The 26,138-nt window shown below is 35.5% G+C and overlaps 1 protein-coding gene across 10 annotated transcripts in view; it reads right to left on the reverse strand.

Annotated features, from left to right (window-relative positions):
• NBEAL1 (neurobeachin like 1) overlaps positions 1-25,674 on the reverse strand; it is a 173,273-nt gene extending 147,599 nt beyond the window's left edge. For 7 of the 10 annotated variants that reach the window (XM_029934033.1, XM_029934032.1, XM_029934031.1 and 4 more), the window contains exons 1-3: positions 25,222-25,674; positions 24,148-24,425; positions 732-823 (exon numbers count right to left, since the gene is read on the reverse strand). In XM_029934033.1, the coding sequence (XP_029789893.1) occupies positions 732-823; positions 24,148-24,198 (143 nt within the window). In that variant the 5' untranslated portion in view covers positions 24,199-24,425; positions 25,222-25,674. The other 3 variants (XM_029934027.1, XM_029934026.1, XM_029934025.1) reach the window with 3 other exon arrangements.
• Between the last annotated feature and the right edge of the window lie 464 nt (positions 25,675-26,138).

Here is a 26,138-nt window from a genome sequence, read left to right on the forward strand (position 1 = left end):
CTGAAGGGGCACCTGGGTGATTCAGTCAGTTAAACATCCAACTTCAGCTCAGGTCAAGATCTCATGGTTTGTGAGTTTGAGCCCTGCATCAGGCTCTGTGCTGATAGCTCAGAGCTGGAGCCTGCTCCAGATTCTCTGTCTCCCTCTCTCTCTGCCCCTCCTCAGTTTGTGCTCTGTCCTTCTCTCTCTCAAAAATAAACAAACATTAAAGAAAAAAACTTAAAAAAAAAACTATTCCTGAAAACATTATTACACTATATGTTAACTAACTTGGATTTAAATTAAAAAAATAAAATAAAAAATAAGTAAGCATAGTGCTCATTTAGTTCTGTGAATCTTTCTAGCTAATCACTGAACCTGAAAGAGCTGTGAAAACTTTCAAATTTACAGCCAGTTGGTCAGAGTTACAGGTGGTTCCAAAGACTTACAACTGAAGTCAGGACAGTCTTGTTGAGGACTTTTCCCTTAATTTGTGGGATCTGCCATTATAACTCCAGGTAGTTAGTGTTAGAAATGAAGTGAATTGCAGGACACCCAGTGGCTAGTAGCTTACCAAATTAGTATTCTCTACTTCTAGAACCCAAGTCTCAGCAGGAAAGCCTGCTGAGATCAATTAACAAAGTCTGCCATTGAGAGTAGGGTTTTACAGGAGTATCTTGTAGTAGGTCATCAATGAAGTCTTTGTGCCAAATAAACAAGCTCATCTAAGGATAAGAAATGTTTGTACATACCTGGTAGGCAGCTTTTCAAAGTCAACATCTAAGAACTGTTCATAGCTAGAAACAAAATTGTCCAACCATAGCTTCAGGTAATCTGGATCTTTCTGAAATAAGAAAACCAATATTAAATGTATGTACATTTCAGGGGGAAAAAGCACGCTTTCATTCCTATTAAGCAGATATGAAGTGACAAATCTAAAAAAAACAATAATATGAAATCTCTTGAGTGATATTCAGGAAAACATAAGTCTGGTTTTATTTTATTTTATTTTTTTTAAAGTCTGGTTTTAAAGTGTTTTTTAAGTATAGTAAACCCTCAAATGACTTCCCATGTAACTCACACAAAGAGCTATAGTCTTAACAATGTCTAATAAGAGTCAAAACAATTTGCCCTCCCCTATCTCTAGGATCTTATCCACTATCTTCCTCTATTTCATGTCCCTTGCTATTACTGAGACATGCCAGACAGACTCCCACCGTAAGGCCTTTTCATAGCTGTTTTCACTACTCAGAAGGCTCATCCCCCAGGCAGATGAATGGCTAACTCCCTCATCTTCAAGTCATTCCTTAAATGGCATTCTCAAGAAAGCCTACTTTTACCCTTCCTGGAAACTGCAAATCTTCTTACTAACCTTTACCTGACCTTATTGTGTTTCCCCACCCTGTGGTGCTTTCTCACTTTCTATCATACCATATCATTTACTTAGTTATTAATTTATTGTCTATCATTTCTCCTAAAATGTAGGCTTCACAAGTGCAAGGCCTTTCCAGGGGCTTACCATGAGTGACTTCTTTTTGTTTACTAATAGATACCAAGTGCTTAAACAATGCCAGGCACTGACCAGGTACTCAATAAATATTTGTTCATGAATTAATGAGAAATACAATTTGCATAAATAAAATAAAATCAGAGACAGACCATGAACCTAAACATAAAAACTAAAACTAAACTCTCCTAGAAGAAAATATAGGGGAGCACCCTTGGAACCTTGGGGTAGACAAAGATTTCTTGGCTAGCCCACAACAAAAATCACAAACCAAAAATAAATTTGATAAATAAATAAATAGGGGTGCCTGGGTGGCTCAGTCAGTTGAGCATCTGACTTCAGCTCAGGTCATGATCTCACAGTTTGTGGGTTTGAGCCCCATGTCGGGCTCTGTGCTGACAGCTAAGAGCCTGGAGCCTGCTTCGGGGTCTGTGTCTCCCTCTCTCTCTCTGCCCCTTTCCCATTCATGGTCTGTTTCTGTCTCAATAATAAACATCAAAAAAAATTAAAAATAAATAAATAAATAACTCTTAATCAAAATTAAAACCATCTACTCACCAAAAGACACCATTGAGACAAGCCACACATGAGCTGAAAATATTTTTTTTTATTTTTTTATGTTTTTTATTTATTTTTGAGAGACAGAAACAGTGCGAGCAGGGGAGGGTCAGAGAGAGAGGGAGTCACAGAATTCAAAGCAGGCTCCAGGCTCCAAGCTAGCTGTCGGCACAGAGCCCGACACAGGGCTCAAACCCACAAACCCTGAGATCATGACCTGAGCCGAAGCCAGATGCTTAACCAATTGAGCCACCAAGGCACCCCTGAAAATGGCTAAAACTAAAAAGCCTAACCATACCAAGTGTTGGAGAAGATGTGGAGCAACTAGAACTCATACTTCTGGTAGGAGTATAAAATGGTATAATCATTTAGAAAGTAGTTAGGAAGTTTCTTTTAAAATTAAACATACACATACCACATGTCCCCTCCTTGAGAGAAAGAAAAACATGTAACTACAAAAACGTACAAAAATATTCACAGAGGATTCATTTCTAATACGTAAAAGCTAGAAATCCAAAATTCTATCAACCAGCTAACTGACAAAGAAATCATGCTATATTCATACAGTGAAATACTATTCAGGCATAACACTTAATAAATCCATTGATATAACAACCAACAGAAATTTCAAAAACAGGGGGACCTGAATGGCTCAGTTGGTTAGGCCTTGGACTCTTGATTTTAGTTCAGGTCATGAGTTCAAGCCCCACATTGGACTTTGCACTGACAGTGCAGAGCCTGCTTGGGATTTTCTCTCTCTCCCTCTCTCTATCCCTCCCCCATGCACGCACTCACTCTCGTTCTCTCTCTCTCTCTCTCTCAAAATAAATAAATATTAAAAAAAGATTTAAAAGAAGTCATTTCAAAAACATAGTGAGCAACAAATACCAGGCATTAAAGTTTATACACTGTATGATTTCATTTATACAAAGTTCTAGAGCAGGCTATGGTGACAGAAATTAGATCATTGGCTGGCTGTCCTTCAGAAGACTGACTATAAATGGACACAAAGGAAACTTTCCTAAGTGATAGAAATTTTCTCTTATATAGTGGTTACACCAATGTTTATTGTATCAAAACATGAAATTTGACACTTAAAATCTGTGCATTTTATAGTCTGTAAGTTATATCTCAAAGCTTATTTAAAAAGGATTCTTCAGAAATGTTAAATATAAATTGCAATGATGCTCAAATTTATTTCCTTCCTCTCAACACTTCTTTACTGCAATAAATTTCAATGATATTCAGAAGTCTTTCTTAGTCATTAAATATTATTGATGAGGCACTACTCTTGGATAAAGGGAACTCAAGTAATTTATTTCCCTAAAATAAAAGCATTACGCTACAAATTGGAATTGCTAAACGAATGTTCCCAGAATATGCAGAGACTGCTGACCTTTTGTGTATTTGTTTTTTCTATTTATATACTGTTCCAAAATCAGATCATAAATTGCCACTATCTACATGATCACTGAGAAAGAAAATGGAAATATCTCAGAAAAAGAACTACCTCACATGAAAAATTTTCTCAAAGTTTCCGTTACTTGTTATTTTCATTTCCAACTAGCCCATTATTCATTTATTCATTTATCCATTCAGATAGGATTTCAGAAATACAAGTAGATGTAGTTACCACTGTTGCTTTTAATTAAGCATAGGATTATCTCTCTGTAAAAGTTCAATACAAAACAGTCTCATAACACCATAAAGAATTTATGCATTTCTCCTCATAGTTTATTTAGGAACTCTACAGTATCTGGTTCAAAGTCTATAGGTCAGGGTTACCAAGTGATTGTCAGGTACAGAGTTCTCCTAGCAATCTTAACTATAAGGAAAGAAATGGTACATAAATCTGATATGTTTTGTTTAGTAAAAGCAAAGCAGTTACAGTTTTTTTAGCACGTGCCATGTGCTCAGTACTATCACAGGTATTTTTTAAAAATAGGTATTCATTCCATTACCTCCTTAAACCTATCCAGATATTTCATTTCCCCATTCTGTAGAAAAGAGATGCTTGGGAATATATAACTTGTCCATAGTCATATAGCTAGTAATTGATAGTGCTGAGATTAAAATGCAAGATGTATGATTCCAATTGTGCTCCTTCTCTACATTATACTGTCTTTGAATTCTGAGCACGGCCTTAGTGAACAAATAAGAGGAAAAGAGTTAGTCAGGGTCAGGAAACTCAAGGCCATAAACAGTTTAACACACAAAACAGCCACATTCTACACAGTCTGGCAAAATTCTTAGAGACTCTACCCTTTACTGCCAAAAATCATAAAAAGATCACACACCCAGAAATCATATTAATTAAATTTCAAGCTTAGTCCCTTTCATGGTTAAGAGTCGGCATACTGAAACACCACAGTATGGTCTCTCTCTCTCTCCATTTGTACGCTATTTATTAATACAACCCACAAATGTATTATATACTGCAGGAATACTAGGGTCAAATTATGTAGACTCTGCTCTACTTCAAATTATGTAATACCTGCTCTACTTTCTTAAGCAAGTTTCCTATGTTTGCACACCAATTTTATCCTTTATGGGTACAATGATAGTATCTTTCTTACACAGCTGTTACAAAAATTAAATAATCTATTTCAAGAGCTTAAAACAATGCCTAGCACGAAGTATATGCTCAAGTATTAATTTATTTTTATAAGTAGATGTGCCAAAAATTAGGAGACTCGCATAAAACAGGAATATTCTGTGCAACATATTTAAATATTTCATTTTGCCCCTTGCCTAATGATTTTAAGTGTATTCTTTTCCTTTCAAATCTTTGTATTTACGATCTGTGTGACTTTAGACAGGTTACTTCATCTCGATGATCCATTCTTCATCTATAGTATCATTTCCTACCTCACAGAGTACTGAAGGCACTAAATGAGATAACACATGTAAAGCATTCAACAATGCCTGTCATTTAGCAATTACTCAAAACATGCTTTTTACCATTATTAAGATACAGACTCTGCTATCAGCTTGGTCATAATTCAAATAAGTAAAAATTATGAATTAATTACAAAATCACCTTTGATTTTTCACTCAAATATTTGTCCAACCATCTGCCACTGTTTAAGATAACCTTTGATTTGAACGGTTATGTAGTTCTCTACTAGTCTTTATAGCTTCGATTTTTCCTCCCTATACACAGCTACTAATGGGATTTGTTAAATTTAAATCTAATCATTTCTTCTCTCCTTCCTGTTCAAATACTTCTGATAGTTCCCCGTTACCACAGCATGAGGTTTAAACACTGAGAGAGATGTTGTCCAATAGTGTGACCACTAGCCAAATGTGATTATTTAAATTACATCTTCTCTTAAGATCTACTCCCCTGTGGGGATGCTTTAGTAGTAATGGAATTAAGAGACCCATGCAGGGGTATCTGGGTGGCTCAGTTGGTTAAGTGTCTGACTTTGTCTCAGCACATGAGCTCAGGTCACAAGCTCAAGTTATGAGTTCAAGTAGCACCTCGGGCTCTCTGTTGTCAGTGCAGAGCCTGCTTCAGATCTTCTGTCCCCCTCTCTCTCTGCACTCTGTCTCTCAAAAATAAAATAAACATATAAAAATTTAAAAAATGAGACCCATACAATTTTACCTAGTTCTTAAGGAGTGAAGGTACAGGTAACAAAAGGGAAAACCTTACTTCCTTCACACAATTATATTTGGGTTGTAGTATTCTTCCAACTTTTAAAACTATAAACTTTCGCTCTTCCTGTAAGTGGCCTGAGGTGATCTCTAAAAATGGTTCGCTATTCACTTGACCCTGAAGACCCCACAAAATCATGCAAATCAAGAGGTTCAAATCTTCATGTTTGCTTTAAGAATACATGTGAAATTGCCACCAAGTATCTCAAAGATGTCACTTTGCAGAAGCAATGTGTGCCATTCCCATGCTACAATGGTGGAGTTGGTAGGTATGCCCAGGCCAAATGGTGGGGCTGGACACAGGGTCAATGGACCAAAAACAGTACTGAATTTTTACCACACATGTTTAAAATGCAGAGAGTTAATGATGAATTTAAGGGTTTCGATATAGATTTTCTGGTCATTGAGCACATCCAGGTGAACAAAGCCCCCAAGATGCAGCGTAGAATGTACAGGGCTCATGGTCGGATTAACCCATATATGAGCTCTCCCTGCCACACTGAGATGATCCTTACTGAAAACAAGTAGACTGTTCCTAAAACAGAAGAGAAGTTGCACAGAAGAAAAAGGTATCACAGAAGAAACTGAAGAAACAAAAACTTATGACCTGGGAGTAAATTCTGTATAAAACAAATGCAAATAAAAGTAAAAACAGAATGCTGGGTGTCTTTATTATTAAACCTATTTCAGTATCCTCACAAAATGGATTAAATGGTTTTCTTCTGATTAGAATTAGAAACATTATTCTGTTAGCCCCGTGCCACTAATTTTGGTTCATTAATATGCTGTTTTGAAAAAATAATTAATTAAATAAATAATAAATAAATAAAACTATAAACTTTTAAATACATATACATATTTCAATCAATACTGGGCAGCTTCCAACTTACATAGGAGTTGCATTATAAAATTTCACTTAAGTCAGTTACATTTATAATACAGATTCTAACATCCTACCAAAAGAAGATAAATCTTACCCCAATAGAAACATTATTTTAAAATAATGTAACGTTTATTCATTTTTGAGAGACAAAAAGAAAGACAGAGCAATAGTGGGAGAGGGGTAGAGGGGCAGGGGGGGAGAGGAAGAGAGGAAGAGAGAGACACACACACAGAATGGGAAGCAGGCTCTACTCTGTCACTACAGAGGCCAAAGTGGGGCTCGAACTCACGAACCATGACCTGAGCTGAAGTCGGATGCTTAACCAACTAGGACCCCCAGGGTCCCCCCAACAGAAACACTGTTAATGGTAATTCATCTTTCAGTCATCCTTAAGTTTTTCTGACAGAATCTAGTTACCTATGGCTATGATGACAAGTAAAACAATCTTATATCAATTATACCTCAAAAAATTACATAATCTTATCCTTAAAGTGCTCATTGTTCCATAGAAAAGAGGCATAAACAAATAAATGCAAACTAGCATAAGAAGTAAAGCAGTTATAAAAAGTATTGAAATAATAAAAAGGGAGTTATGGAGTCTGCCAAAATTGTAAGTAACGGAAGCACTCAAAAGTTTTTCACAGATCATTTTAAGCAGATATACTCAAGGAGGAAGGAAGTCCAGACAGATAGAAAATAGCAAGATGTTATCAAAGACGTACAATATCTGGTCCTGTTAAATAAATAAATAAAACTAGAGAAGTCAGCATTTCCTGAGCAAGTACTTAGGGACACTATTCACTTGGATGGCAAATATACTGTGAAGTTAGGGAAAAAAGGAGAAAAAGAAAGATGGCTGTGCTTAATCAAGTTTGAGAAGCACTAGTTAAGCAAAATTAAACAAAAATTTTAACAATATATTATTATCTTTAAGATGAAATATGCCTTGTGAATAGCATTGGAAGTGGCGGTTATAATGGGAAATTTTCTTTTATGGGTTTTTTTTTTTTGAGAGACAGAGAGAGACAGGGCAAGCAGGGGAGGGTCAGAGAGAGAGGGAGATACAATTCTGAAGCAGGCTCCAGGCTCTGAGCTAGCTATCAGCACCGAGCTCCACGCAGGGCTCACACCCACTAACTGTGAGATCACAACCTGAGCCGAAGCCAGACTCTTAACCGACTGAGCTACCCAGGCGCCCCATATAATGTGAAATTTTTAAGAATATATAATCATGAACCCTACATTCCTGATTCATTAGTTTTATCAAAGAAACAACTTTTTATTTGGTTGATCTTTTCTATTACATGTATTATTTCATTAATTTCTAAAACAATTTTATTAAACAAAATTTCAAACATACTTAGAATTTATGACTCAGCTTTAATTATCAAATCATGCATGAACAGTATTTTCACCTGTATCCCTATTCTCAACTAGATTATTTTGAAGCAAACACAGTATCATTTCATCCAGAAACATTTCAAAACATATGCCTAAAAGGTATCTTTTAAAAATATGACATTATCACATCTGAAAAAATCTGGAGTTCCTTTATATCAGTTAGTGTTCAAGTTTTCCTGATTTGCTCATAAATGCCCTTATTTAACAGTTTGATAAAATCAGGACCCAAATAAAGTCCACAAACTGTGTTCGATTGATGTATTTATTAGGTATATTTAAACCTAAAGGTTTCCATTATATTCACTTTTTTTGGCCTAATTTATTTGTTGAAGACATTGGATCATTTGTGAAATAGTACTTCTCACATTAGGACTTTGCTGACTACATATTCTTCGGTCACTTGGCATGTTCCTCAGCCCTCTATATTTCCAATTAATTAGTAGGTCTAGAAACTATCAAATTTAGGGGATTTTTTTTGCAAAAAAATATTACACAGGTGTTGCTATGTATGTCCTTGAGAAGGTACATATCTAGTTGTCTCTTTAGTGATGTTAAAGCTACTGATCATTTTCTAAATCTAGTATTTTCTGAGTAATTTTTGTAATAAACCTTATAATTTCCTTATATCACCATAACTACTAGAAAGATTTGCAAAAAGAACCTATTAATCTCATTTCCACATTCCTAAGAAAGATTATATCCATTTACAGATTATGTGTATGCCATTCATCCCAAGGTATTTAATAATAGATTATTTATCAAAATTAAATGTACTCGTGGGTGGCTTAGTTGGTGAGGCATCAGACTCTTGAGTTCAGCTCAGGTCATGATCTCACAGTTCAAGAGGGCAAACTCCACAACAGGTTCCATCAGGTTCTGTGCTAACAGTGCAGAACCTGCTTGGGATTCATGCTCCCCCTTCCATGCGCACATGTGTGCTCTCCCTCTCTCAAAATAAACTTAAAAAAAATATACCCCTTAATACATGTCAGCCTTCTTATATGTGTATATTTTCTACAATGATTAAAAGTACAAACAATAAATTTGAGAATTTTCATATTAAAATTAACCTTACAATTTGCCTCACTCTATTTTGTTTGGGTTTATTTTTGTCTTCTTGAAATGGATATTAATAATATATTAATTATATATTAATAATATATTTATGCATTACAAATTAAATAAATTTAGGAGCTTAAATAGTTTATCAGTTTTTTGGGTCAAGAATTCAAAAGTAGCTCAGGTGGATGGTTCTCGCTCAGGGTTTCTCATGAGCTTTCATCATTATGAAGATCTCAAATAGGGTTGCACTCACAGCAAACCTTATCTGGGCAGGAATAACTACTTTCTTTAAAAACTGTTTTTAATGTTTATTGATTTTTGAGAGTCAGAGCGCGAGGTGAGGAGGAGCAGAGAGAGAGGGAAACAGAATCCGAAGCAGGCTCCAGGCTCTGAGCTGTCAGCACAGAGCCCAACATGGGGCTCAAACTCACCAACCACAAGATCATGTCCTAAGCTGAAGCCAGACAGTTAACCGACTGAGCCACTCAAGCACCCCCAGAACTACTTTCAACCTTCCTCAATGTGGTGGCTTGACAAGGCTTCATTTCTTCACAAAACGGGCCTCTCCAGAGAGCTGCTCACAACATAGCAGTTGGCAGTCCCAAGTGAATGATCCAAGAAAACAAAGAGTAACTGAGATGGAAATAACAGCGTCTTTTCTAATTTCAGAAAAGATATACCATCACTTTTGCTAAATTCTATTCGTCACGAAAAGAATCCGGGTACAACACAGGAGAGGACTATAAGGTTGGCAATCTCAAATGTCTAATTCATTAATTTTTAGCCTTTTTAAAAAACATATTTATTTAAAACGATAAATTTTGCTAAGTAATGTGTAGCTGCTTCCTATCAGTTCTAAAATGCATACTTTTATTATCCAGGTCCCCCCAAACTCTAATTTTTATTCTTCTTTCATTAAAGATTTAAAAAGGTATTTCCTGGCCTCCATACATTCCTTTTTAATCTTTTCTGTTGATTTCTTCCTTCATTCACATTGTTAAACATACTCTATTATTCTGATCATTTGAAATTTGTTAAAATTTGCTCTAAGCTCAGCTATATCATTTCTGATAAGTGTTTTATGTGCTTTAAAGGAATGTATGTTGGGTATGATGTTCTATATAAATCCCTTATGTCAAATTAGCCAATCCTGTTGTTTAAATCTTTTGTATCTATACAAAAGATATTTTTTGTCTATTCATTCTATCAGTTACTGAAGTTAAAAAAAAAAAAAAAGCTACTAAATCAAGCCAAATAGAAAAAAAATCCTATGACTGTCACATATTCATTTCTCTGTAGTTCTGTCGATGCCTGCTTTATTTTGAAACTATAGGATACACACAAACTTAAAATTGTTATATTTTCCTGAATTGAACGGTTTTATTTTGCTGAACATGGTTTTATTTCACTTTTCTCTTTGAAAAAAATTCACTGATTGGAAATAATAGATTGTAAGTTTTTTCTTTAATGATGTCAACCTTTCCCCCTTCTATCGCTAATACTGAAAACTCAACTACTTATCTGTCATCCTTTTAAAGAGAATTTTTCTCTGGCAGCTTTCAAGATTTTTCTTTTTCTTGCTGGTTTTCTGCAAAACCATTATGGTTTCGCTATGCTGTATCTTGGAATGGAGTTAGTTTTACTTATGCTCCTTAAAATTCAGTAGCCATTCATTAATCCTGAAATGTTTTCACCTGTAATTTCTTCAAATACTACATTTGTTTCAGTCTTCATCTCCTCTCTTTACAGAGTTGATTTAAACATGTGTTAAACCTTTTCACACTAGCCTTCTTATATCTCTTAACTCTCACTCCATATTTTCCATTTCTTTTACTTCCTATATTTATTTTTTTAATATTTATTTTTTAGAGAGAGAGAGTGCGAGCCAGGGAGGGGCAGAAAGAGAGGAAGACAGAATCTGAAGCAGGCTCCAGGCTCTGAGCTGTCAGCATAGCCCCACATGGTTATATTCATAAAGTATTTATGATCCCCCTTCCAATTCTCTAATTCTGTTCAGCTGTCTAAACTCATATTAACCACACTTATTGGTTTTTAATTATTATTGGGTTCCCCCAATTTCTAGACAGTCTCTTTTTTAAAATTCTTTTTAAAAGTTCACATTTTATATCATATTTATCTGATTCTAATTTTTTTTTACATTTTGATATCTTTGAAATCTAAATGAATCTTACAATTGCTCTGAGAGAGGATGCTATTAAGACATATTTGTCTATGTCTGTGCAAAACTAGTAACATGTGTTTCATATTGATAACCATTCACTAGATTTATGTACATAGTACTACATGTTGAGTTTAATTGCTCTTCAAAATGGTCAAAAAATTATACTATGATTAGGCAATAAAGTTACTGTGTATACAAAAACAGGCATGTAAACAGCAGCAGGTATAACTTGACATTAATGATACAATTATTTGTTACTGTAGAAATAATCACAATTTTATGTTTTAGGGCAAGAAAACAGCTAAGTGCTTTATAAAGTTGACAGTGAGAGATACACTCAAATAGAGGAAACAAATATATGCAAAAAAATTAGCTACCATATGGCAATTAATTCAAATAAAGACAAGAGTATCTGCCAAATCCCATTGGAAAAAATGAAAGAAATTTCAAGACAATGAGACCCTGGTATGGATGGTTGATATATCTGTATTCAAGTATTAAGCTGCAATGTGAAAAATATTTGGTATCTGCACTGCAAGTTTCTTCTTCCAGAGGGACTGCATTTGCTTTTACCAATCACCAGACTAGTCCACATGACTTGAGGCTTTTTGAACTAGAACAAAAGATAAATTTGATTTGCAAATCCATAAAAGCATCAACCTGTGGAAACATCATCTCAGGAACTTTACACCTTTTGGCTCTGCTTAAGGTAGAAGAGTGAGGTGGGATTGCTTTCAGTTGATCATTACCCCAACGGTGTACAACTTTCAAGGTAATAAGGGAAAACCTTAGACTTTTCACTCTGATTAGTCCCTTGGCTTTCCAAACACTAGACCATAAAAACAAAACCCCACGTTCACCAGGAAAAGTGGCTTCCATTCTCCATCTAAGTTCCTGCTTTCATTAAGATTTAGCTTCATAATGCCTTACCATCTTGCAAGCTTTTCCATGCCATTAAGATGTTTCTTAAATTTTATTCAAAATGTAAATGATTTTCAGAAGAAGAGTTGGTCCAAAAACCTAGCCTAATTTATTACCAAAAGGATTGTCCTTACTAGGTCACTTTTCCTTTGTATCATTTATATGTGCCCAGAACATGTTCTGTGGCTATTACACTACTACCCATTCTTTAAAATCTTGACAAAATCCTATCTCTTTAATTAAGCAATCCCAAATGACTACATGCATCTTCCCTAAGGTCTCACATCAAGGCAATCTAAATGGGACTACAATCTAAATGGGAAACTGACTTTAGTTAGAAAAGCAGGCCCACAGAGGAAGTCACTCAAGTAGATAAAAGATACAAATTTTGAAGAAAGGAAAGTCTGTCACATATTGAAAGATTTGGAAGTCATTTTAACATAAGCAAAAAAACAATATTCAAATAGAAGTCTACATGAAAAGTAGGCTTAGAAATACACCAATCCCTAGAGAGAAAGGTTTCAAATTTTACTTTAGGTATTTCTTTAAGAACAAAACAAAACAAACAAAACCTAGTCATTCAGGTAACTACGTTTGAGCAATATAATGTAGAAAATGAACAGTTAAAATAAGCAAGACTTGAAAAAGTCAACAACTGGACTGTTGAAATGGTAAGTATAACATGACTTGTTGCATTAATTTTGTGTTCATCTTGAAGTTTCACACATGGTAGACTGTTAAAGAAATTTCTGGTTCAGGTGTTTTTGGGAAATCAGTCAAGTGATCAAATGTACTACCATGGTATTGAATGTTGATAGCAGGGAAAGTTGTGCATATATAGGAATACAAAGAACTCTCTGTAGTTTCTATTTAATTTTGCTATGAATCTAAAACTGTTTTAAAAAATGTTTATTAATTTAAAAAATTTTTAAGAGGAATATATACCCTTCAAGGGATAAGATTATAGTAAATAGCAGGTGCATACAGCAGGCACCCAATAACTAGGTGAAATGGACTAGACTGAATTTTTTTTAATTAATTCAGTTTTTTTTAAGTAAGCTCTACACCCAACATGGGGCTCAAACTAACAACCCTGACTGCGCTTCACATGCTCTTCTGACTGAACCAGCCAAGTGCTCCTGACTACAGCGAATTCTTTAAAAAAGAAGAGCCTAGGCGTGCCTGGGTGGCTCGTCGGCTAAGCCTCCGACTTCGGCTCAGGTCAGATCTCACATTCGTGGGTTCGAGCCCCATATCGGGCTCTGTGCTGACAGCCAGCTCAGAGCCTGGAGCCTGCTTCCGGTTCTGTGTCTCCTTCGCTCTCTGCCCCTCCCCCTCTCATGCTCTGTCTCTCTCTGTATCAAAAATAAATAAAATATTAAAAAAAAAAAAAAAAGAAGAGCCTACCACTATGTATCTATTAGCTAACTGTAAAACTGATACTTTTTAAATGGAGCTTAAAAGTTTAAAGTAATGTTGAAGTTTCATGTCAGGCTGAAGTTTTACTAATTTAGTATCTTAATATAATTTGTAATAGTAAATATAATTTACAGACTTTTCAATCACATCCATAAAATACTTTAACTGAAAAAATGTCAGAATAATGTAATGTTTACTTTCTGTATGTTTGTATTTTCCATAATTAACTTGTAACTTAAATTTAAAAAAACTTAATCTCAGCATAAAACATTACTACTTTTCTTAGTAAATTGGAAAATTTACATTTTTTAGCCCTAAAATAAAGTTCATTCACTAGAAAGTTGAAATTTTACACCTGTACTTAAATATACTGACAAAAATCCTAAGTCAAAATTATTCAATAAAAAAGTATAAATTCACCTCACAATGATATCATAAATTAAAATAATACCTTTCTTTCCTACTACTCAAATGTTTAATGTTTAATGTCAGGAAAGATTATATAGTAATTAAATGTATCATACAAAACTACATTTTTAAAACTTTTTTTTTTTTGAGAGAGAGAGAGAGAGAGAGAGAGAGAGAGAGAGGGAAACAGAGCACACGTAAGAGAGAAAATGAGTAGGGTAGGGGGTAGAGAGAGAGAATCTTTAGCAGGCTCCATGCTCAGCACAAAGTCTAATGCGGGGTTCAATCTCATGATGAGTTCATGACCTAAGCCAAAATCAAGTGTTAGACACTTAACCAACTGAGCCACCAGGTGCCCCAAAACTACATTTTTTTTTATAGAGGTAAACTGTTGTGAAATGCTTGAATGACTTTTGTGAGAAACAAATGCATGGATCAGTTAATCCTTTGGTTCAATGTGAGTACTCTACGAGTTTGTATCTAAACATAAAAGAAAATACTGATTCTCCCTATTGATAACAACAAATTATTTTTAATATTTTAGAAGAGAGTATAGTCCAGGGGCACCTGGGTTAGGTGTCCAACTCTTGATTTCATCTCACTTGATATCATGGTTCGATTCATGGGATTGAGCCCATGGTGGGGTCTATGGTGATGGCACAGAGCTTGCTTGGGATTTTCTCTCTCTGCCCCTTGCACACTTCTCTGTCTCTCTCTCACTCTATCTCTCAAAATAATAAACATTAAAAGACAGTATAGTCCATATAAATATACTTAAAAGCAGAGCTCCCCATTTTCCCCACTAAAAAGGAAATGGCATAATATAAAGTCTATTCTTTTTAGGAAAAGATGAGGAAAAGATGAAGAAATCAGTGTTGCTAATAACTGTCTGAATACTGACATCATCAAAGGAGTTATGACAGATTTCAATCATTTTACATAATAACTGACATCTTAATAAATTTTGAATGACCAGAATAAAATTATCAGAAAAAAAATTCTATTTTCACAAAATAAATCAAAAGTTTTTGTGAAAGCCTCTGGGTATAAACAGGAAAGCAAGTTAAGTAGGCCAAACACTTAAATTCATACACTACAAGGAACTAAACTTTGATCTATAAGCATTGTATTTTACATATTTTTAAATGAAGGACTACTAAGAATTAAAGGCAACAGCACCTGACTGCTAATGACTCATAATGATTCTAATGAAGGAGAATATTTTAAATGGCAACTACTACCAATGGTTAAATCAAGTTATGATTTTTTTCATACTAAGTCTTACTATTTTTCTGGAACTTAGGAATAGTCTAATTATCCACATCTTAACATGTACACATACAAAAATATTCTAAGTAGTTTTATTGTATACTGTAATAGAGAAAATCTGCATTAGAAATGTCAAAAGTTGGGGAGAGAGAGGGACGCAAAACTTGAGAGACTATTGAATACTGAAAACGAACTGAGGGTGGAAGGGGGAGGGGGGCAGAGAGGTGGTGGTGATGGAGGAGGGCACTTGTGGGGAAGAGCACTGGGTGTTGTATGGAAACCAATTTGACAATAAACTACTTAAAAAAAAAATGTCAAAAGTATACCTAAAAATGAATAAGTAAAACATCCATCATTTACCTACCATAAATGTGATCTCTGAGTAAAACAGGTTATACATACCCATATCTCAGTCCCAAAGTCTGAAGCTAACCTAATAGAAAACCTCAATCTTTTCCCCACTACAGTGAGGAGGGAGACAAGGATGTCTTTTACTTCAAATACTACAGATCATCATGCTGGAATTATTAGACAATATAGTTAGATGAGAGAAAACAAGTGAAGACAGAAGAATTAGAAAGTAGACTCCCCATTTACTATAGGGGACTTTCTATATGCAAGAAGCCAGATGAGGGAGTTGTTCAGTCACAAGAAACTACAGTCTCCAATGCTCTCTTTGGATGTACCAAAAGAATAATGACAGAAAAAGTACAGTGCAAAGATCAATAGAGAACAGTAGTCTTTGCAGCTACTTCCAAGGAACAGAACCAGAATCAAATCATGGAACATTCCTTCTCTGAAAGTAGAAGGACCAGGCAACATTAGCCCAGTTCTTAGAACTGCTATGGATCAAAGTCTCCTATCTGTCTCCTTTCAAGAGTCTTTACTGTGGCATTACCATCAGTTTCACCACTATATGTTGGATTTGCGGGGGCTAGATATCAATGGTGTCCTCTGAGGTCACAGGTCTCAGTATCAATAAAGACCTGAATTGAGACTGATTTATATTATCAGATCTTGGGTTTAAACCCAAGATTGGATGAGACTTTTGTAATTCTTATACTGGGCATGAAGTAGATTTTGTATATAGGAGAGATATGAATAATTGTAACCAAAAAAACAGACTTTGATAGACTAGATTCTTAGTTCCAAATTTCACTCCTTTGTAGTAAATTTGTCATGTAATTTTGCAATAGGAAAAGGAAGATGTAGAAAAGGCAAAATAGCAGCAGTATGTCAGATATTGATCAAGGCTTGTTTCTGAAACAGGTCCAAGAACTCTGGGAGTTATCAGAAATAGTTCCGGGTCCATACGTTTCATATAAAAATTTAAGTTTATATTCTCATTTCTATTAATTTTCAAGTTAATATAAACATATCAAAGTTGACTATCTTGTAGCTATTACTCAATTTCAATGGTCACATTTGTATTCCTACTAAATGATCATCAGTGACTACTCAACTTGTAGAGCTGTATTTTTCAAATTACAGATGACATCTTGGCAATGTGAAAATGTTCATATGTCTGGAATCATGCCACGCAAAGTGTGGTACAAAAACCAATAAAATGCCTTGGCTAGAGAAGTACAAAAATCAAAAGTAAACATTTTCAAAACTTCAATAGCAGCAGTTTGGTAGTAATTTTAAGGCTATTAATTTAAAAATTAATGAAGTGGGGAGTTCTACTTTTAACATCTTTTCCCCCACTTGTTTAAGAACTACTTTGCTAAAGCCACCAACAATCTCTTAAATATCAAATCCAATATATGCTCCATAATGCTTTTCTTTATTGCCATATTGAATGATAGTACTGCCTATTCCCTTCTTTATAAAAGCCCTCTACTTGAGGAACTCACTCACTCTTGGTTGTCCTTCCCACTCAAACTCCTTACAAACTCTTCTTCCTCTCTCCTTCTGTTAAGTCATAACGTTCTCTAAGACTCCCGCACTATGACCTTTTCTAATGTTCATATAACTTCGATAACTGCCAATAAAACCTGAATGTGCCAACAAAAAACCCTGCAGATTATTTTGGAGTTTTATTTTTTACTCATACTCCTATCTACACATTTACATGCTATCAATTCTACTTTCTAACAGGGAAATTTAAATTTTGGTATTCAAAAAGAGTAAGAAGTATTCATGCCCTAAGTACATAAGCTCAAGTCAAATCACAAAGGTAATATTCCGTTCCTAAAGGCTACTTCCAGGTCTGCTAATATAAAATATTCATTTTTTTGCTTTCACATCTCCCAAAACAAACATGTAAGTGGTAACTACTATGACTGAGCTGCTAACAATTTTGTTTTGCTTAAGGTCAAACATTACTTTCCTTACATACAAAGTCATTATTAAGCCACAGAAAATTAAGTCATTTTATACTCTGCACATACCTGAGACTTATTAAATGTAGATTAAATTATAAGGGTTGATGTATATTGAAGCATCTTACTAAAAGCTTCATTTAGGATTTTAATTAAATTTTAACTTTCTCATTAGAAGAGTTTATGTTCATTTTTTCCAAATCTATGTATAAAAAGAGGTACTTGCTTTTTCATCTGAATAAAATACTTCTAAATTCTATTTTCTTTATGAAGCAAAACTTTTATTCTGAAAAGGAAGTTTACTCTGAGCTCATTGCAAAACTATCTATTTCAGTCATATTCCAGATTTAGCAGGACAAAGGGCAACAGCAGGAAATGGAGCATCACCAAGGTCCAAAACAAACTTGGTTTAGAGTAAAAAAAAAATCTCATGTCATTATTAGGAACAATTAAGCACTATGTTTAAAACAAAAATAAAAACAAAAAAGCAATACAACAAAAAATGAAAAAACTAACAGTGAGGAGTATACTTTTATCACTAGATAATAATGTGAGAATACTTCTCTATTATTCTATTGAATAAAGGCAAAATAGAAGTAACGATACATATTCTTGAGTTTATATATATATCTTTTAACTACTAGTAAAGATGTTTTATTTCTTACCCTTACAGTACGTTTAAATAAAACCAATTCATTTTTTTCTCAAGAACTTTGAGACAGATTAAGAAATGGTTGGTTTTTTCCATTTGACAGATGAGAAACATCTGTAACCTGTTTTTAGATCCTTCCTTAAGATCAGAAGCAGAATTGGGACTAAATCTTGGCTCTAATTCTGTAGCTTCACAAACATTTTCAGTATAAAATGTATATCAAAAACAAAAAACAAAAAAAAGCAAATGAAAAAAATGAACCTTGAATTTCAACCCACACTGTCACATTTCTAATGTCATGATGCTTTCGAGTTACCCTGTATCTTTTTAGTGAGTTAATGTATTTGATACTTTCCACTGTTACACAGAACAAAAATAACTTAATCTTATCAAGGAATCTGAGAGGCTCAGTTTCTCTTCTATAGAGTCTGATGATCAACTATAGACTCCCAGAGACTAAATGTTGAACAGAAATATATCTTAATAACTATCCAAGGGGAGTTGAGATATGGACTTTATGAGACATATATGTTGTTATTTGCAATATACAAATTCCATAATGTTTTAGGCTGATGTAGAGATGAAAATCGTGCTCAGCACGGTCTCCTTTACCATAAGCACATTATGTGAGAAAAGAATGTTTAAGATACAGGGAATAATATGGTATCTGCTACAGGTAACATGAACTAAAATCTTTAGATCTTAAAAAGTAAATCAAACTGCCTTCAATACTTAAGAAAAATATGCTCAGACAACAAGTAGTTAACTACTAAACTAAAATCCAGATACATGATTGAACATGTTCAAATTAATGTTTAACTTCTAAGAGCTATATGAAATGCACTGTTAATAAAATCCATGACTCTGGGTGAACATTTGGAGAGAAGAAAAGGTCAGACTACATAATCTGGCAAAAGAATCTGTAGAAAGCAGGAATGCTGGGTATTCATAAATCATCCTGCTTATATTATATAATAACTACATGAGGTTAATAAATAACCTACTAGAAAGATGCATGTTTCTAACGATGCAATTAAATCCTATTCCTAGAAGGAGAAAGTGAAAAGTTAGACCTGAAAAGTCTGGTTAAAAAAACTGCCAAGTTTTGTACCCAAATCCTTTTCAAATATCAAGTTTAATATGTGAGAAGCCATCTGTCAAAAACTGAAACCAGTAATTTAATTGTACTTGAAAGACTTTAATCACAAGCATTAAGGTTTATAACTGAACCTAAAGTGTAGAAAACATATTTATACAATCTCTTTTCTTTTGCCTAAGCAGTATTATCCAAGCATGATTTCTGAGAGAACCCTATTTAAACACCTACTCAACCTCTTATAATTTTCAATGGCAACTTTTAAAACATCACATTATGTAGAAACACTAAGATAGTACCTTAATATAGATACCAATATACCTTTAGCCATATTGATCTTTGGCTAAAACACTGCAGAATACAAATGCTGGTCAGTGTTGTGACAAATATGGAGGATGTCCTAACCTTGCTGCTTGGAAGCTGACTTTCATAAATCTTCGAAGTCATCTTCTTTAATCAGATATGTATACAATGTTTGGTATGGATAACTTACCAACTAGGGCAGCAAAATGGTAGACAACATTTAAATTGTAATCAGTAGAGATGAATTTGAAACTCAAGAAAAATAGCTAATCACCTTAGGAGGAGGCTAGTAAATCAAGTTATTATTCTGAACACAAAGAAAGAATCAAGAATTTAGTCTGCCTGGGTTCCCTCTTTAAGGAACTGTCATCAATCAATTGATGAGAGAACATTTTTCTACATATTTTCTGCTAATAAAGCAATGACAGAATTGAAATATCACAGGTTTGTAAACTTCTAATGAAATAATTACATGTAGGTAAAACCCACTGATAGTGGAGACACATGAATTATTCTAGCCTCCCCCCTCCAAACAGAATGTGAATCAGCCAAGTCTCTATGCCAGTTTCCAGATAGCAGGAGAAAGAAACAATTAACTAAAATGAAGGAACTAAACCAGCAATATTGAGACTGAGGAAAACTCTAATGACAAAACCTGGTTTCTTCAACAAATAAATAGAAGGAATAAAAAGTATGCTGAGGGGGAACCTATAGATTAAAAGATTTAATAGGTATTTTCAACAATATATGATGTGTATTCTTTGTTTAATATTGAGTCAAACAGCAGGAAAATAAACACATTTATGATTCTCCCAGAAAAATTTGAATACTGACCAGATATTTGATGATTTAAAGAATTATTGTATTGGGCTTATGTTTTGTTTTTAATTTCTTTTTAATGTCTTAATTTTATTTTGAGAGACGGAACAGAGGGCGAGCAGGGAAGGGGCAGAGAGAGAGGGAGACACAGAATCTGAGCAGGCTCCAGGCTCTGAGCTGTCAGCACAGAGCCCAACATGGGGCTCCAACCCACAGACTGTGAGATCATGATCTGAGCTGAAGTTGTATGCTCAAACAACTGAGCCACCCAAGTGCCCTTGGGCTTATGTTTTTAAGAAGAGTTGTTTTATAGATATGCTTTTTACAATTTTTTCAATGTTTTTATTATTTTTATTTTTGAGAGAGACAGACAGACAGACAAACAAGAGTATGAGCACAGTAGCGGCAGCATGAGAGGAAGACAGAATCCAAAGCAGGCTCCAGGCTCCAGAATCAAATCCCCACCAAGAAGCCTGGTTTAACTCCCAAACCAGGAGATCATGCCCTAAGCTGAAGTAAGACGTTTAACCGATGCAGCCACCCAGGTGCCCCTAAATATACTTTTAAATATTTATAGATAAGATCATGTTGTCTGGGATATGCTTTAAAATAATTCAGGGATAGGAGTGCCTGGGTGGCTCAGTCAGTTAAGCGTCCAACCTCAACTCAAGTCATGATCTCATGGTTTGTGAGTTCGAGACCCCTATCAGGCTCTGTGCTGAAAACTCAGAGACTGTAGCCTGCTTTGGATTCTGTGTCTGTCTCCCTCTCTGCCTGTCCCTCGCTCACACTCCATCTCTTTGTCTCTCAAAAATAAATAAATGTTTAAAAAAATTTTTTAATACTTCAGGGGTAATGGAAGGTTATAGATGAAACATTACTGAACCTGAAATGGTAATTATTGAAGCAGGGTGACAGATTCAAGAATTCACTATACTACCTTCTCTATTTATGTTCCCTTGAAATTTTCCATTAACAAAACTTAAAAGGGAAGATGAACTAAAAAGGTCTATGTGACAATCCATTAAGAAGGATGACAAAATATATTCATGTCCCTCAGATGTCAAAACAAACAAATGAAAATCTTACTGGCAAATTAGGCAAGCATTCTCGCTGCACACACACATACACATATACACACACACTCTTACAAGAAAAATGAGAAAATGTAAGACCTAAAGAGTATATCTTGCTCAAGGTCACAGAATAAAACAGGAACAGTGTCAAAACTAGAACTCACAATAGCAAGGCCAGAAAGAGGTCTAAGTTGGAGCTAAGTTAAAAGAAGATCCGAGAAGTCCTGAAGTGGTCTGCAAGCCCATGAAAGGTATAAGGAAAAGATCTTAAAAGTTAGGTGAAAAAAACAATCCAGCGGTTTGAACGGCAATTGCTTGAGTGAGTAATAAGGCTGGAGAGAAGTATGGAGTACAACTGGGTATTTGGCACTCATCCTCACCATGGAGCAGAAGTGTTGTATCTATTAGGTATGTTTGGAAATTACTTGAATTCAAGGTGTTTGTAAAAAAAGAAAATTATCATCTGGCTTACAAGCTTAAACATGAACTGATGAAACATAAAAAAATCATTATTTTAGTAACAATTTTTGAAAAAAGTTTAAAAAGTTTAAATCTTATTAAGTACACAACTAATTTAAGCATGAAAATGGGATTTATCAGGGGCACCTGGGTGGCTCAGTGGGCTAAGTATCTGACTTCGGCTCAGGTCATGATCTCACTGTCAGTGAGTTCGAGCCCCATGTTAGGATCTGTGCTGACAGCTCAGAGCCTGGAACCTGCTTCAGATTCTGCCTCCCTCTTTCTGCTCCTCCTCCACTCACGCTCTATCTCTCTCTGTCTCTCAAAAATGAATAAAAAATAAGAAAAAGAAATGGGATTTATCTTCCTGTCTAAAATAGGCTTTAAAATTTGACCATGAAGGGTCTTCATTATGTACTTAGACATTTTTCATAGAAGAGTAAGGATTCATATTTATGTTAAAAGTTATAAAGATGGGGGCCTGGGTGGCTCAGTTGGTTAAACTTCCAACTTTGGCTCAGGTCATGATCTCGCCCTGCACTGGGTTCTGTGCTGACAGCTCAGAGCTTGGAGCCTGTTTCAGATTCTGTGTCTTCCTCTCTCTCTGCCTCTCCCTTACTCATGCTTGGTCTCTGTCTCAAAAATAAATAAAGTATAAAAAAATTTTTAATAAAAAATTTTTTAAAAGTTATAAAGAATAAAACTCTGTGTATGCCAACAAATTATACTCTCTTTTCTTTTTTTTTTTAAGGTTTTATTTTTAAGTAATGTCTGCACCCAACATGGAGCTCAAACTCACAACATAGATCACAAGTTGCAAGCTCTACCAACTGAGCCAGCCCAAGCACCCCATACCATTTTTTCAATAAACACAATGACAAATAAAACATTAACTTCATGTATAAACAACAAAACTAATTAGTAAGACAATGCAATTGCATTTAACTTCTGTCCTTCTGAAAATGTAAAATCTAGTATGTCTGATGTATTTTTAAATAAGTCATTTTTAAACTACCATTCATACTAAAATGCATTTTAATATTTGGCTGACATGTCTTAGTGACTATTTCCAAAAGTGGTGAATTCGATTCCTTTTTTATTAGAAAAGTGGTCTATTTTTAAAAAGACATTTCTGGCATTCAATTACACAAGACTAAAAAGCTATTTTAAAAAATCCATAACAAATATTTCAAAGTATATCCTTCACTAATCATAAGACACACCAACCAGGAAGTCAAAGAAAATTCCAGGGTGACCTCTAAAATTTAGTATTAGAGGTAACTGAGATCATTTGTTAAAGAATAACTTGCTCTTTAAAAAGCTGAAAGTATGAAAAAAGGAGCCTGAAGGGATAATGCAGAAACAGAAGCTGAGACTTGAGAACTTCACCACAGACCTAAGTAACTTAAGTAGTAAATTAGAGATGTTTCTCTGACCCTTGCCAATATCTTCAAAGCAGTAATGTAGATCATCTCTTGAAAAACATGTTTTTAAGTAGTACTCTTCTCCTCCAATAACCTAATATGAAAGCTAACATGTAAAAATTCACATAAACACCAAGACAGAAAACATTATTTTTGAATGAGAAAATAAAAAATACTAAGGAATCATACTGGATAAAAACATGAACTTGACTCTGCTTTTCAACAGCTCCTTTAACTTCTACATCAATTTTCTTACTAGTAAAAGGGGATAATTACAATGGCCATCTCCCAGGACTGCTGTGAGGATTATTCATAAGGTACTATCATCACAGTGAGCTTGTAGTAACTGCCTCAAATCAATAACATTTTTATACCATTTAAAAGGTTAATTATAGGAAAAATGCTAAATACTCTTCTCACAAAAATATCTTTACCCTACCCTTACTTGTGGGAGAAAAAGAAAAGCACAAAAATAAATATATTTCATTTTTCTCCTAAGGTCATATTACTTATAGAACTTAGAGATCACTGAAGAAAAATAAAAACCACACCTCACAGGTTTAAAAAGTTGTCAATATAGTGTATGTGTTCAAACCTGGGAAAATTGGAAAATAGAAAAATCCATGTTGTTAAATTCTGGGTCATTACTATAAATAAAAATATACTATAAGTTAAAGTGATAAGGCCAGTCACAAAACTTTACAACAAAGTATTTTAAAACTCAAATAAAAAGAAAAGCAGTTACCTTCGTACAATAAAGCATCCAAAGTTCAAAGAGTCTCTCTCTGGATGCCATTCTGGCTTTGACTCTGGCACTTTAATTTTTCCTCCAGAAAAATAAAAATTATGTTCAAGACCACAGCATGTTCATTTTATTTTCCAAGTTTCTCAGCCGTTACAGTAAAGCTCAAAGCAGAAGGGAAAACCAAAATAAGTGAAATCAAATACTGTCTTCTGGTCAATAAAATTTAGTTCAAGCAGTTACTCCAATTTATCTTCATCATAGTAGTTGGGCGGTTAAATCTGTGAAACACAAAAATATGCAATAAGTTTGCTAGACAAAAGGGTCATATTAAAAATTGCAGATTTATCATAACCATAGATTTATCTACTTCAGTTCCTACAAACAACGAGCTAAGCTTTTTATACTGATTGATTTCATAGAAAATAGTGCTTCAGTAAAACATCACTCTAACACATTACTTCACATCAATATAAACTTAAACTTCTCTAAGGCAGACCCTGAGAGAGGAGTACACATAACCAAAAATGCGTCCAGTGATAATAAACCGCAAGACGCCGTTGCCACTCATATTTTCTAGAAACATATAGAAAACCACACTTACTAGTGCTTTATTGCAAAGACAAAGAATCCCTTAGAATATTCTAGTCTGCTTCTTAAAACTTGTAGAGAATGTTCGTCGTTGAGTTGCAGGGCAGGGCGTGGAGAGGAGGGTGAGGAATTCCTGGTTTGTTTATTTTAACAATCCTTGCAGATGAAAGCCGACCTGCCCACCTGCCTCTCTACCTCTCCATCCAGGAAGAAGAAAGGAGCGAGCACGCACAGTAAACACCCCGGGAAAGCCTCCCAGTGTTTTTAGGGATCTTTAAATTTCCTCCTCGCAACCCCGACAACCGAAACATAGGCAAACCTAAGGTATGCAAGCTGCCAAGAGAAGCTTTGCAAATGGGGCAGTGCGGGCTTCGCATCCTCCGACCCGCTATCCACACCCTGCAGACTGCCCTCGGACACACCCGGGTCAACCTCGCCCCCTCACAGCCAGCCGCCCGACTCTACAGCGCGTTCCCCACCACGCACCGGGGGCCCTCCCACATCTGCCACGCGGCCACTTCTTCGCTACGACCCGCTCCCCGTCACCACGCTCACGTTGGGGGCTGCGCCAACGCCGGCAGGCCGACGTCTAACTTATTTCCCTCGCCCCCTTCCCCAGCCAAAGCCCCGAGTCACCTCGCAGCAGGGAAGGCGGGCGGGAGATGGAGGCGGGGCGGTAACAGCGCGAGGCGGGGAGCGAGGGCCCGGAGGAGCCAAGGGCGGAGCTATCCTCTCGGCTAATAATTCCGGCCTCTAAGGATTTACGCGGCCCCGGGGCAGTCGCTGTTCATTGGTGGCGCGGGCAGGGAGGGGGCGGAGTGACTTTTAAGCCCCGCCCCAACATTCCTGCGCATTCGCAGTCGGCCAGGCTCCGGAAGATTCGGGGGCTGGCGCCAGCCGGTACCTTCTAGTCAGTCTTCCCCAGGCTGGTCGTGTATGATGACCGACGTGCTGACGTTTATGCCCTACCACTACTGGGGCGGGGCAGAGGTACCATTTGGTTGATGGCGTCATTTCCGGGACTGATTTAGGGGGCGGAGAATCCTGGAGTAATCACTGGGGATTTTTATTTTGATTTCCTGTTAAGAAGGGGATTGGTCCTGGTAGCGTATAGTAACAAGAAAACAGACAACTGCCCCCACACTCTCAAAAAGAACAACAAAGTCTCCTAATCGCGTTTGTGCATTCTACTTCCGCAGTCGCGAAACGTCTAGTCCAAAGGGCTTATTGTAACACTTACTGAAGGCTTCAAAAAGTTTTTGCTTTTTCAGAAAAACAAAAACAAACGGCTGCGTTTACTAGATACAGACAACTTTCAGATTTTTGTCGGATGGGGATGGGAAGGAAGACATAAGATAAATCACTTTTGGTACACCTAAACATTTAAAAAACTTCGTACTATG

Source organism: Suricata suricatta, chromosome 3 (genome assembly GCF_006229205.1).
Source record: "Suricata suricatta isolate VVHF042 chromosome 3, meerkat_22Aug2017_6uvM2_HiC, whole genome shotgun sequence".
Taxonomy (NCBI): domain Eukaryota; kingdom Metazoa; phylum Chordata; class Mammalia; order Carnivora; family Herpestidae; genus Suricata; species Suricata suricatta.